The 13352-nt window shown below is 37.7% G+C and overlaps 1 protein-coding gene across 2 annotated transcripts in view; it reads left to right on the top strand.

Moving 5' to 3' along the window:
• Positions 1-4169: 4169 nt before the first annotated feature.
• The window catches only part of dnah9l (dynein, axonemal, heavy polypeptide 9 like), a 66114-nt gene continuing 56931 nt past the window's right edge, over positions 4170-13352 (top strand). For both annotated transcript variants that reach the window (XM_037536382.1, XM_037536381.1), the window contains exons 1-11: positions 4170-4199; positions 4662-4840; positions 5093-5300; positions 7005-7104; positions 7266-7477; positions 8464-8706; positions 10428-10595; positions 10930-11046; positions 11335-11472; positions 11780-11904; positions 12593-12788. In XM_037536382.1, the coding sequence (XP_037392279.1) occupies positions 4170-4199; positions 4662-4840; positions 5093-5300; positions 7005-7104; positions 7266-7477; positions 8464-8706; positions 10428-10595; positions 10930-11046; positions 11335-11472; positions 11780-11904; positions 12593-12788 (1716 nt within the window). The remainder of the gene's footprint in view (positions 4200-4661; positions 4841-5092; positions 5301-7004; positions 7105-7265; positions 7478-8463; positions 8707-10427; positions 10596-10929; positions 11047-11334; positions 11473-11779; positions 11905-12592; positions 12789-13352) is intronic.

The following is a 13352-nucleotide window of genomic DNA, read 5'->3' as shown; positions in this document are numbered from 1 at the left end:
TAGCAAAAGGAGCAGATGTTTTCACCAAGTGTGTAAAAGTACGTACATTTAAAGGTGGAAATAACTGTCCATTATGTATTTCTAATAATAATCAATGGGCCTCATTCACCAACCGTTCTTAAGTAGAAATTTCTTAAAACCCCCTCATGCAGTTTTCATTGAGATTCTGCTCTTCGCCAGTGTTTTCTTATTTGGGATTTGTTCTTGGGTAAGAACAGCATCTACACACACTCAAGAGCACAAAGGTGCAAAGAATTCTGTGGTTTAAGAACACGTCATGGATCTGACATAGACCTTTTCTTAGGATCTTCCTCATGAACAAATTTAAGAAAAAGCTTGGGGAGATCTTGGTAAATGAGGCCCAGTGTTCATTTAAACAGTTGTCATACTGCGATGGCAGGAGCATCGAATGAATGTGCCCTTAGTTAAAAAAAATGTGTAAGAAGGTAAAAATGATGTTGGCTTCTTTTCAGGCTGTTTACTATACATACCATCAGTGACTGCAAATGTTTGTACATTAGTTTGATCCTGCTGATGTGGGTATGTGCCATTTCCCTCATTTTCAGTGATGAACACCAAAACTCCTTTAGTGCTAAACGACCCTCCTTGTGGAGTCCAGATTCATTAATTATTTCAGAGTAAAAAACTTTTAAGGGATCTTAAGCAGAGAGAAGTTCATAAGATAAGATAAGATAAGGTTTTATTGTCATTTGCATCACATGTGGTACATGAGGAGGAACAAAATAGTGTACTCAAGGTCCCAGTTAACTCCCAAAAGTAACAATAAACAATAAATAGAAGGTGCAAATAACAGCAGCATGAAACACAGCAGCATGAGTACAAGGTAGGAGGTGTACATCTTAATACTGTAATGTATAAAGTGACGTGTATGGGTGATGGAGTGGAGGCAGCAGAGGTAAATAAGTGGACATGAAGTGCCGTTTCCATTTACAAAAGGATGCAAAAGCACAATGTTAAATAAACAATATTCTCTTGCATAAACTCTTAGGCCAATTCATTTCCTCAGATGACCTATTAGGTTATTCAATATATCACCATATAAGTAAAATCTTATATTTGACCATGGAAGCCCACCAGGAAGTCGAGGACCCCCCCCCCCCCCCCCAAAAAAAATCTTAACGTAATGATGTTTTTTCCTAGTTCTGTTTTCCTGTTACATATTTTTTGCTCAATATATTTTGTGTGAAATGACTTGCTATCTTGAAATAATTACCGAAATGTTGAGTTTTTAAGACGAAGTAAATGCTTAAATTTTGTTTTCATTTTTACATTCAGTGACTCTTAAGAACTTAAACTCTAAATTCAAACATTCTGAGATAAGTCATTATTTCAAGATATTGAATAAAATTTTTTTGAAACGACGAAGCTACAAATACCATTTTTCCCTCCTCTGGCGGGAAAGGTTTTCCATACTTTACAGATAGTAAAATAGCGCGAGACACATTTTGAATTTCGTAGTTTACAGTTTGACCGTTGGCTCTTACTCGTTATGCTATTCTGGTTTAGTACGTGAGTAACTTAATACTAAGAAACAGTAATAGAAAACACAATATTTTGACTCTTTAGTGAATGTCGTGAAGTGTTCAGACCCTTTGTGGGGTTGAAAATCCTCTTTGTTCACTCAGAAAGAAGCTGAAGCAGGACAACTTAATCTAGCTAGGTTGGCTAAGCTAACTAGGTGGTAAGCTAACTAACTAACAAAGTTGTAAGTAGCATAACTAGTTACATATTTTAAATGTTTATTCTTGGCTTACTACACGCATTATTGCTTATTGCTCACATTGTACAGACATACACTTAATTGGAAATTGACACCATGTTATATTCTTATTTGTAGTAATATAGCCTAGCTAGCTAGCTAGCTAACGATTTAAGCTATGACAAAGTCACATTATCTTTAACGTTGCTTGCTGTTCTGTGACACTAGCTAGTTAACCTAGCCAGCTAATTGTCTTAGAGGTTTTAGTGTTAGAAGTTACTTTGCCAACTCATTTTTCCTACACACATGTGAGGTTGTAATTGTTTTAAGAGTAGATCTTGTTCTTACAATTGAACCATTAAAAAGTTGATTTGTTGTTGTTATAATTCATTGTTATATTGCACGTACATTATGTAAATAGTTCCTCCAGTCATATTTGTGTATTCAAAAGCCTACATTTTAATAGCAAGATACAATCATATTGAAATAATCTAATTGTACTGAGATTTTCTGATGCATTGGATCATTTGGTAAACAGAGGTCACCAGTTGTGCTACTGGACATCTGCCATCCTGAAGAGTTCACTTTTGACTCTGATTGAACACAACTAATCCAGGTCGTCAGTTCATTTAATTAGTTGGATCTGATGGGATGGATGAATGAATGGATGGAAATTGCAGTGTTTCAGTAGCAAGACATATAATTACACATAAACTTACATATACTATGCAGAAAAATACAAAATAGTAATAAATCTAGACATAAGTTAAAGTACAAGAGAAATAAAATAAAGTACATCTATTTACATATTTACATGGCATATGTGACAGATTGCATCGCTGTATTTGCAAGACAGCAGGCACTGAGTGGTATGAGGTAGTCTAACAGCACATATTATAGACATAACTAACTGAGTTGCAATCAATATTGTAGTGTAAAGTAAAGTGCACATTGATTGTGTCATTACAGTAGTAGTTATATTGCACAGTGTGTATTAAACGAGGAAGAGATACAGTAATGTGGTTCAGCACAGTTCAGACAGCAGAAGATCAGTACCTTCTCTGCAGTAAGGAGCATTGTTGTTGAGCCTTATAGCAGTAGGTAAGAAAGATCTCACACGGCGCTCTTTAACACAGCGCAGCTGTAACAGTCGGCCACTGAATATGCTTCTCCTTTCATCCAGTGTATTATGCAGAGGGTGTGAGGTGTTGTCCAAGATGGCTAACAGCTTGTTGAGCGTCCTCTGTTCTGCTGCAACATCCAAAGAGTCCAGCTTGACTCCTACAGCAGAGCCAGCCTTTCTAATAAGTTTGTTAATTTTGTTCAGAGCACTTTTGTTAATGCTGCTGCCCCAGCACACAACAGCATAGAATAGAGCACTAGCTACAACAGACTGGAGCTGTATTTTGAAGGAAGGTAGATCAACAGGAGAAGGATTGGTGACTGTGCTAAAGAATTGTAATTGAATTGAAATAAGGTCAGAGATTTACACCCCTATTTCTGACACAATCTCTCTCTGTGTCCCAGCATGGCTGAGGGAGGTGTTCGTGTTCCCTCTGAGCAGCTGAAGGTCAGCGCAATTTCAGATGAGCGAGTGGACTTTCTGAGGGAGCAGGCCTTTACAGCTCTGCGCCTGAAAATGGACAAGTGGAACCGCTTTATTGGAGCAGAGGAGAACCAGAGGGCTCTGCTGGACTTCCTGGACCATGGATGGGGTCGGCGACTTACACTGTTCACTGGTCCAGGTGGCACAATGCATGTAGGGGATGAGCAGGTGAGTATAACACATGTATTTCTTTAAGAAACATGTGTCATAAAATCTCAAATTTGACTAACATTTCATTATATTTCATAATTTTCATGATCTTGGCTTTGGTATGATTTAGATTTTGATTACTCACTGAATACACATATACACTAGGGTTGGCTGGTATGATGACTGGTATTGAAAAATGATGGTGGTATTATAAAATGATGCTGTTTGAAGATAAAGGCATGCCACATTTCTAAGTTTCAAGCTTTTATCATAAAATGTGGAAAATATTACAAATGAACCCCTTATAAATAGGTGTGCTCAGCTGTTTTCTGGTACTTCACATAGATACACATTTTCTCTTTCCACAGTCACTAGATGTTCTGTGAAACTTTGACATTTGTTGTAATCTCTAGTCTAGAAAGATTCTGGAATTTGATACTCTGGAAAACTATTGGTTTATTAAGGAGTCTTTCTCCAGTGTCCTGTGCACTGACCTGAACTTGGCGTTGAAATAAGTCACTGCTTATTTCCAGTGCTTTCATGTCTGAAAGCGCTACGCCCATGTTTCCTCCCCATAAGAGCTCATCTCCGTGGAGGACCAAGTTGTTTTGTGTGCTGAAGAAAGCTGGCGGCAGTGTCTCCAAAAGTTCCTTCCGCTCCCAGCTCTGGCTGGGTGAAGTGCCAGCACAGCCCATGGACCATGCGCCCATTCTCATCGGACAGGTAGCATCAGCCAGTGAGCAGTGGGGAGGCATGATAATCTTAATCATAAAATGCTAAATAAAGGATATTAATGAAAGATAATTTGGTATGTATTTTGAATGATATGCACTACCACTGGAAAGTTTGGACATATGCAAGGGGTGAAATGGGATTGGGCCCAGGTCAAGATTTCAAGGTTAACAGTAATTTTTATTTTTAGTAGTATTAAAATCTAAGTGCAAATGAGTGTCAATACCACCTATGTCACTACTTACTTTTTCTTGCTTGGTTGAATTTATAAAGCTAGACAAAGGCAGCCTGAATTGGGCAAGAATTTAATTGTCATACTGATGTAAATGGTGGAGTAACTGGCTTAATTCCTGTTCTCATTAGCTGTCTAGTGAGGGCTGAGATGTTTAAAATGTGCTCTGTGCTGTGATTGTCTTAAGTAGGTTGAGTATGAGTGTGGATGCTTGTGTGTAGGTGCTTGTGTCTGTATTGACTAACCCCCTGAACCACACGGGCTGGCCGCGGGTCATGGGCCAGGACATGCGCAGGCAACTGGAGCAGCTGTGGAGTTGTGCAGTCACACTAAAAGGCCATGCCGAGGGCAGAACGTTACTGCCACTGCCTCTGAGCATGGAGAGAAAAGACCAACAGCAGCTCAGGTGTGTTTCTGTGTACTGTGTGTTTAAGGTTGATCATGTTACAGCAGACTGTCACAGAATTAACCCCTTAAACTACAAGGGTACATACATGGGCTCACATTTCAGTTCCTTATTTTGTATACATATTTGTTTAATAGTAGTTTTCTTTGTTATTACATTTGGTTCTAATCTAAAGAGCTAAATAACCTGTGTGTGTGTGTGTGTGTGTGTGCGTGTGCGTGTGTGTGTGTGCGTGTCCATGTGTGTGCGTGTGTTTAGCTCTGATCTTTGTCTGATAGACAGGGCTTTATTGTATGCTATTGAGACCATGGTGATCCAGTGGAGTCAGCAGATGGGCTCTGTGTTGCGGCGAGACTCCTCTCAGCTCCTGTGCCAGGGAGACCACCCAGGTCCCATGGTAGAGCTGCAATTCTGGGCCCAACAGAAAGAAAACCTGCTGGGCATCCAGAAACAGGTAGTACAAAGTTGGTGCAAATTAGAAAGCACTGTTATTTATTAAACTTCTGGAGAAAATGGCAATTAAATATGCAGAAAACATATGTGTTATAGAATATTACACAGAAGCATCAATAGTAAATTGTAATATAGTAAATAAGTAAATAGAATATTTTAAAGAATTTATTCTTAAATGTCTAAAATATTCTTTTATTCTTATGTATACCCTTTGCATAAATTTTTTTTTTTACTGCTTGCAGTCTAGTAGCAGTTTAGAAGCTTACATTCAGTTTTTCGATGAAATCTGCAGCTGTATTTTTCTGCTATTCCAAAGTTCAGTCTTAGAGGTTGCTTACATTTTATGCTTCTCACAATACGAGAAATCTCAATTACAAATTAAGACGAACCTTACTCTACATATTAGGCCTGAGAACTGGGGTGCAGACTGTAGGTCACATAGCTAGTCTCGCCGACGTAGTAGCGAATGAAAAGGCCAAGAGATTTAAGATGAACATTTGGAGATGAATGGACATAATCACATTTATGAGCAGTGTAGTTGGTTTCCTGGTGCATTAAATCTGCAACAAGAGACTGTCAAACACTAAAACGTTGCAAAGATGAAGTCAGCTTCTCTTTCGAATTTTCCAGTTCTACCTTAAATGGTGCTACATTTACATTCTGGTGCCTCAGACAGAATTTAAGGTGGAACTGGAAAATTTGAGCAAGAAGCTGGAGAATGAATAGTGACTTCAGCCTCATAAGACAGTTGAACACTGAGAGACATTTTACAAGAAACTGTTCTACTGTTGTAAGTTTTCTGGCAAAGATGGGAGGAAAGCGGGTGTAACTAAAGCTTATAGCAGAGCACGGCAAGTCCATGTTTTCGTTTATATGTTTAGCCTATACTAGAACATATACTGAGACATTCTGGACATTAAATGTTGTGGCTCCCAAGGTGGTTTGATCTTTGTTGAAAGGACAAGGCTCTTCTTAACATTTAGTTTGTGACCTGACCTAAACTGGCTTTTAATGCAGAGGGAGCCCTTCGGATTTCTCGTTTATCCAGTTGTGCTTTTGTTATGTGCTGCCACAGACTGTCCGGGTGCTGCACTTCCAAGTTCCGCCTTTTGCGCTTCGTCAACATTACGTTATAAATTGTTTAGAAAATTGATTTATGAATCGATTCAGAATCGTTCACATCCGCATTGCAGTGCATCTAAGAATGGAGTTTTCCCCCCACCCCTGCTACATATCCCCTTTCACACACTTCTCAGATGTCAAGTTTTTGCATTCAAACTAATTTTCTTCTTTTGTCCATTTCCTTATTTCAGTAATTGCTTCTTGACAGTTACACATCCTTTCAGATCCATAGTGTTGTTTTCTCAGACAATCTGAATTTTTGCAGATGTGAAGCAAGAGTAGAGCTATATTGTCTCCCATCCCTTAAAGATGAAAGCTTTATTTACTGTTTGATTGATGGTGACAGTTAAGTGGTCTGTCAGCTCTTGCATGGTTGTTAGTCTCATTTCTCAATATTTTTTTAATTTCTTGAGCTCTAGTTATTTTCTTTTATTTTCCTGTGACTTTGCATCACCTTATGAAAGTAGATTATCTTATTTGTTTAGATAATTAGTTTCATTTCTATGACTGACAGTTTAAAATTCTTTTAGTTACTGATGTTATTCTCAGAATTATGTATGTGTTTGTGTGTGTGTGTATGCAGCTGCAGAATCCCAAAGTTGACCAGGTCCTTGAAATTCTACAAAGGATTAACAGCAGCTATTATGCCTCCTTCGATGACATAATACAAAAAGTTAACCAAGGTAAATATCAGCACATGTGAACTCATGTGAACATATTTGCAGATGTAGAAATAAAAACACACACTGATTATGTGACTGGAAAGGTTTGATTGTTGGATTTTCTAAGATGATTTTGTTGAGAGATAAACTGTACTCTGTGTGTGTGTGTGTGTGTGTTTTAGCGGTGGTGCAGGCAGAGGATATAGACCTGCATTTGAAGCCATTACGTAAGCTCATTGTTGCATTTGAAGAGCGGAGCTTCATGGACCTGGAGCTGCTCTTTCCGGCTCTCTTTCATATGCTTGCCCTCATCTGGACACACTCTCATTTCTACTGCTCCCCACCGCGCATTGTCACACTCCTCACTGAGTTCTGCAACCTGCTCATTGACAAGGTGTGTATATCTCAGGAGAGGAGAGATAGTTTGTTTATGGGTGTTGTACTGTGCATTTGCCTTAAAAGAGAATTTTAAAAAAAAATTTTATTTATGGTGCAGTTGTATGCAAAAGTTTGAACACCCCAAATTACATATCTTTTTGATTATCTAAGAGAAAATAAGTTAACACATTTTTTACAGGAAACAAATATTAAAATATTGAATTTTATGCAAATTGTAGTGTACAATTTCTATTTATTTATTATTTGTTCAACCTACTGGAAAAAGGAAATCATAAAATGTACCATAACTTTTGCACAAGTTTTGTTTTTTTCCTTATTATTTTTTCTCTCCAGTATGATAAAGCCAGCAGATTAACAGTAATTTTACATTAAAATATACAGAAGTGTGTTCTCTGTGTATTTTCTTGACAAAACATGTGACTAGGGGTGCCCAAACTTTGCATATGACTATATTAAAGACTATTTTTAAAATTCAACACATAGCCACTAAATATAGTTTTGGAAATAAATGTAATCATTGGCATCAACATCACTATTTATATTTGCCTTAGAAACAAATTCCAAGAATTTACGTATAAGTCTTCACATCATAGTTTTAAGGTCATAAAATGTCTGTTTCTTATTTATTGCTGTTATAGGTATTAAATTATAAGAAAAACATCTGTTGGGTATATTAAATTAATTCAGAACTGTCCACACACCAAAAATATCCACTCAACAATGGTCCTGTAGTCAAAAACTGACCATGCTGTATTTGGGTTTGTGTGTTTTATTGTGCTGGAAATTGTATTATTTTTGCTCTGTTAAGGTCTTAAACAGGGATTAAAGGGATTTAATTTGATTTAAAAATTGATTACGGTTATGAAAAGTGTACATTCAATCAGAGTTTTGACTGGTACTGTATACGGTTGTGCATATCTGTTCATACTTCTTTCTTTGTGTTCTATGTCTGTGTTTCTTTTTGTTCATTGTTTTCCACAGGCAATGATGTACCTTATCCCAGAGGAGCTGTTTAAGATGGAGTTAGAAGAGGGGGTAGAGCGGGTGCAGAGAGCAGTTCAGGTCTTTCAGGTGTTTAAGCGTACTTTCCAGCAGTATAGAGACAGACTGAGCCTTAAGGGGTCCTATAGCCGGCCGGGAAGGGCAATCACTTCCTGGGACTTCCCCTCCTCCCTTGTCTTTCAGCGAATTGACCGTATCATGGAGAGACTGCTTATGATTGAGGTGTGCTTTCACTATTCATGTGTATATATGAAGTACATGAAGTACATTGTATTTCCAAAAGTATTCACTCACCCCACCAAATCATTGAATTCAGGTATTCCAATCACTTCATGGCCACAGGTGTATAAAACCAAACACCTAGGCCTGCAGACTGCTTCTACAAACATTTGTGAAAGAATGGGTTGCTCTCAGGAGCTCAGTGAATTCCAGCGTGGTACCGTGATAGGATGCCACATGTGCAGCAGGTCCAGTCGTGAAATTTCCTCACTACTAAATATTCCACAGTCAACTGTCAGTGGTATTATAACAAAGTGGAAGCGATTTAGAATGACAGAAACTCATCCATGTGGCCTTCAGATTTGCTCAAGAACAGCATAGAGAGCTTCATGGAATGGATTTCCATGGCTGAGCAGCTACATCCAAGCCTTAAATCACCAAGCGCAATGCAAAGCGTTGAATGCAGTGGTGTAAAGCACGCCGCCACTGGAATCTAGACCTTCTCCGTCTGGCAATCCGATGGATGATTCTGGGTTTGGCGGTTGCCAGAACAGTAATTGTCTGACTGCATTATGCCAAGTGTAAAGTTTGGTGGAGGGGGGGTTATGGTGTGGTTCTGTTTTTCAGTAGTTGGGCTCAGCCCCTTAGTTCCAGCGAAAGGAAATCTTAATGCGTCAGCAGACCAAAAGATTTTGGACAATTTCATGCTTTGTGGGAACAGTTCGGAGATGGCCCCTTCCTGTTCCAACATGACTGCGCACCAGTGCGCAAATCAAGGTCCATAAAAACATGGATGAGTGAGTTTGGTATGGAAGAACTTGACTGGGTTGCGCAGAGTTCTTACCTCAACTCGATAGAACACCTTAGGGGCTAGACCTTCTCATTTAACATCTGACCTCACAAATGCGCTTCACATGCATTTCATATGCGTGTGAAGGCAAATGAGTGAATACTTTTGGAAATATAGTGTAAGGAAACCAAAAATGCAATCAAAAATAAATTAAGAAAACAGGAACAATGATGGACAATTGAACTCAGTAAAATGAAAAGCTAAAATAGCACAGCACACACTAAAAATCAATATGGCACAGTAATTGCATAAAATACATAAGAGTGCTGACACACAGTAAAATGGACAAGTCTTACTTAAAAAGTAACTAATATTGACTTTAAATTCTTTGCAGCAGTGTTTCACAGGATTTTAAAAAATGCATTTTAGGCCAAATTGTTATCTCAAAATGATCATAAAACAATTTCTCAAACATTAGATAACAGATAGCACATTTATGACCATTTCATGTAATAACGTCCTGTGATGTAGCTTTTGTGGCATTAAATGCTTTAGACAACACAATTTCTCTAAAGCTTATCTGAAGAGTTTTATTTACATCTTAAAGACTTACTTATGGAGAAATTTTGAAAAAAATGTTTTCTTTTTAAAAAAGCATCAGTGTATTTAGGCTTGAGGTGTAAGTAATAAAAAAAAATTGTTGTTTATTTACTGAACATATTTTTTAAAATGGCCTGCAAAAGTTATGGCATGTTTTATGTTTTAGACTTTATTTTTTTCAATATTTTAACTAAAAAATAGAAATTTTGCACTAAAATTTAAAAGTGCTAACTTATTTTCATTTAGAAAATTCACAAAGTATTTAATACAGGGAATATGTACTCAGTATGTACATGACTGAATGTCATCATGTGTGTTTGTTTGCATGTGTTAGGAGCTGTTTGTGTCAGCCCTGGACTTCCTAAAGCTGGAACGTGTAGAGCTGGGTGGCTCCAGAGGAAAGATTCTCAGTGAGATGATCTACAGCATGAACGATGAGTTCCATGACAGCTGGAGAATCCTTAGAGAAAGCAAATATGACCCACTGGACTACAGCAAAGAGGTTTTAGAGAGCACACACAAACACACACACACACACACACACACACACACACACACACACACACACACACACACACACACACACACACACACACACACACACACACACACACACTACTTGCAGTACCCACAACGAGATTTAGACTGCCAAGAAATAAAGTTGATTTTCTGGTAGAGATTTTTGGCAGTTTGTGTGTGAAAGGTATTTTGCCTTGTGCAGTCTACTGTGGAGCTAGCATATGGTGTTATTGCTAACAGTTAGGGTTATTAGTACTTGAATGTGACAAAACTAGCAACCTTTACTAAATTGTGCCTTTTTGTGATGTGTGCTGTAGGAGTTTGTGCGTGATTATAATCGTTTTGTGGAGCAGAACCAAGACTTTGACCAGAGATTGGGGACAGTGCTGAATCTTGCTTTCCAACATTCTCCAAGTTTAGAATCAGCATTTAAGGTATCACATGATGGCGATTATGAATATAGTAGCTTGCAATTTTTAACATGCCGGGCCCGCCCTTCAATAAAAAGAGCCAGTCACCTTGTTGGTACAGGTGTAAACAGTAAGGATGATACATGCATGCAACAATTGAAACAATTGGAAAAAAAATTAAAAAAACACAATTTTAATTACTTCCCAGGGGCATTGCAAAGAATGTCACAGAGTGGTCATACTTTCTTATAAGGATTTTGCTAACATGTAGACTGATTTTGAATGTGTCTGTATGTCTGTCTGTGTTTGTAGCTCTTGCAGATTTTTGGTACTCTATTGGAAAGGCCAAGGGTTCACCAGCTGTTCGCCCCAAATTACTCCCTCTTGCTGGCCATGTTCCAAGAGGAGGTCAGCATCTGCCAGCAGATACTGGACACTCACAGAAACAGGGTCAGTGTAGTGCACATGTCTGCCTGCTGCAGAACTATGCTAGACTTGCAATATGCATGACTTGTTATTCAGTTATTAACCTGAATAAAATACTTATTATTCAGGAACTACAGGATTAAAAGCACTAGTAGTCACAGTTTGCCACTGTTATCTACTGTCAATTATTTGGTATTTACTATGAAATGATTATGTAAGTTATGTAGCTGTGACAGGAAATAAAGTGTGGAAATACATGTAAGACCTTGTAAGTCTTTAAAACATTTTCTCTTCTTGTCTCTTATGATGTCTTTTGGTCATTTTTATGTAGTTGCGTAATGGCTGCCCAGTCCTGGGTAAAAATATGCCAGCTGTGTCTGGGAACCTGAAATGGTCTCAAGAGCTCAGAGAGAGAATCCTGACCAACCGCAGCAACCTTAACCACCTTACACACATGTAGGTTCTCTGTCTCTCATGCATACACACAGGTTTATTTTCATTCAACCACAGGATATGGGGCCATACAGCTAAGCACATAGATAATAATATGTCATGTATTATATATACATCTCCTTTTTTTTTTTCTTTTTTTTACAGAATTCAAAAATGACACCTGCTGTTTTACTTGGTGTTAAAATGTACAACCCCAGTTTCAAAACAATTGGGACGCTGTGTATAATGCAAGTAAATCTAAATGAAAACAGAATGCAACTATTTGCAAATTTCATAGACCCATATTTTATTCACAATAGAACATAGAACACATCAGATGTTGAAAATGACTTGCTGCATCAAGTTCTAAATGAGTTTCATGAAATGGTAAAATGTCTCACTTTAAACATCTGATTTGTGTTGTAGGTTCTATTGTGAATAAAATACAGGTCTATAAGATTTACAAATCATTGCATCGTGTTTTTATTTACATTTATTTACATTTTACACATCGTCCCAACTTTTTTGGAATTGGGGTTGTAATAATGAATGAACCAATAGAAATGCTCCAAAAGTACCTGGAAAAACATCTTCTTACATTAGCTTCCATTCAGAGTTGAATGAATGTATTTTAGTTGTGACACTGACAAATATGTATTGTGTATATAAGTACCAATATGTAGTAATAATGTCTGTTATGTGTGTACATCAGGCCATTAGACATTCCAGAAGCAGAGCAGATGTTGCGAGCATGTGAGTGTGTTTTGGAGGTACTTGACCAGATGGATGAGGAAGTGTATGCTAACTGGTGTGTGGGACTGGATGAGCTTTGTCATGCCCACATGAATGAACCACTTCTGTCATTGGATGAAGAAAGTGGACTTTACAGTGTTAACTTCAGTCCTGCGGTAAGAATTACACACACACACACACACACACACACACACACACACACACACACACACACACACACACACACACCTGAATATAATAAAAATATGTTCCATATATATAATAGAAACCTAAATTGCTTAAAAGTTGGGACAGTATGTGAGATGCAGATAAAAACTAAAAGCGTCATATATTCAAGTATTTTTTTTACATGGTCACTTTCATTGTTTTTTTCGTAAATATATGCTCACTATGAAGTTGAGGCTCTCAACATGTTCCAAAAAGACAGTGTTCACACTGAACCAGTAATATTATGAAATGTTCAGAAAGCTTGAACAGGTGATGCAGTCATTCTTTGGTATAAAAGAAGCATACAGGAAAAGTCTAGTCCTTTATGATCAAGGATGAATCTAGGCTCATCACATTGCCAAGAATGTCAGCAAATAATCCATAAGTTTAAGAACAGCGTTCCTCAACGAGTGATTACAAGGATTTTATGTATTTCTACAATGTGTAATCTCATCAAAAGATATGCATAAAGGGCAAGATTGAAAACCACAACTGAATGCCCATGAAATTTG

Source organism: Pygocentrus nattereri, chromosome 30 (genome assembly GCF_015220715.1).
Source record: "Pygocentrus nattereri isolate fPygNat1 chromosome 30, fPygNat1.pri, whole genome shotgun sequence".
Taxonomy (NCBI): Eukaryota; Metazoa; Chordata; class Actinopteri; order Characiformes; family Serrasalmidae; genus Pygocentrus; species Pygocentrus nattereri.
The sequence above is the reverse complement of the archived record's forward strand: the minus strand, read 5'-3'. Positions and strand labels throughout refer to the sequence as shown.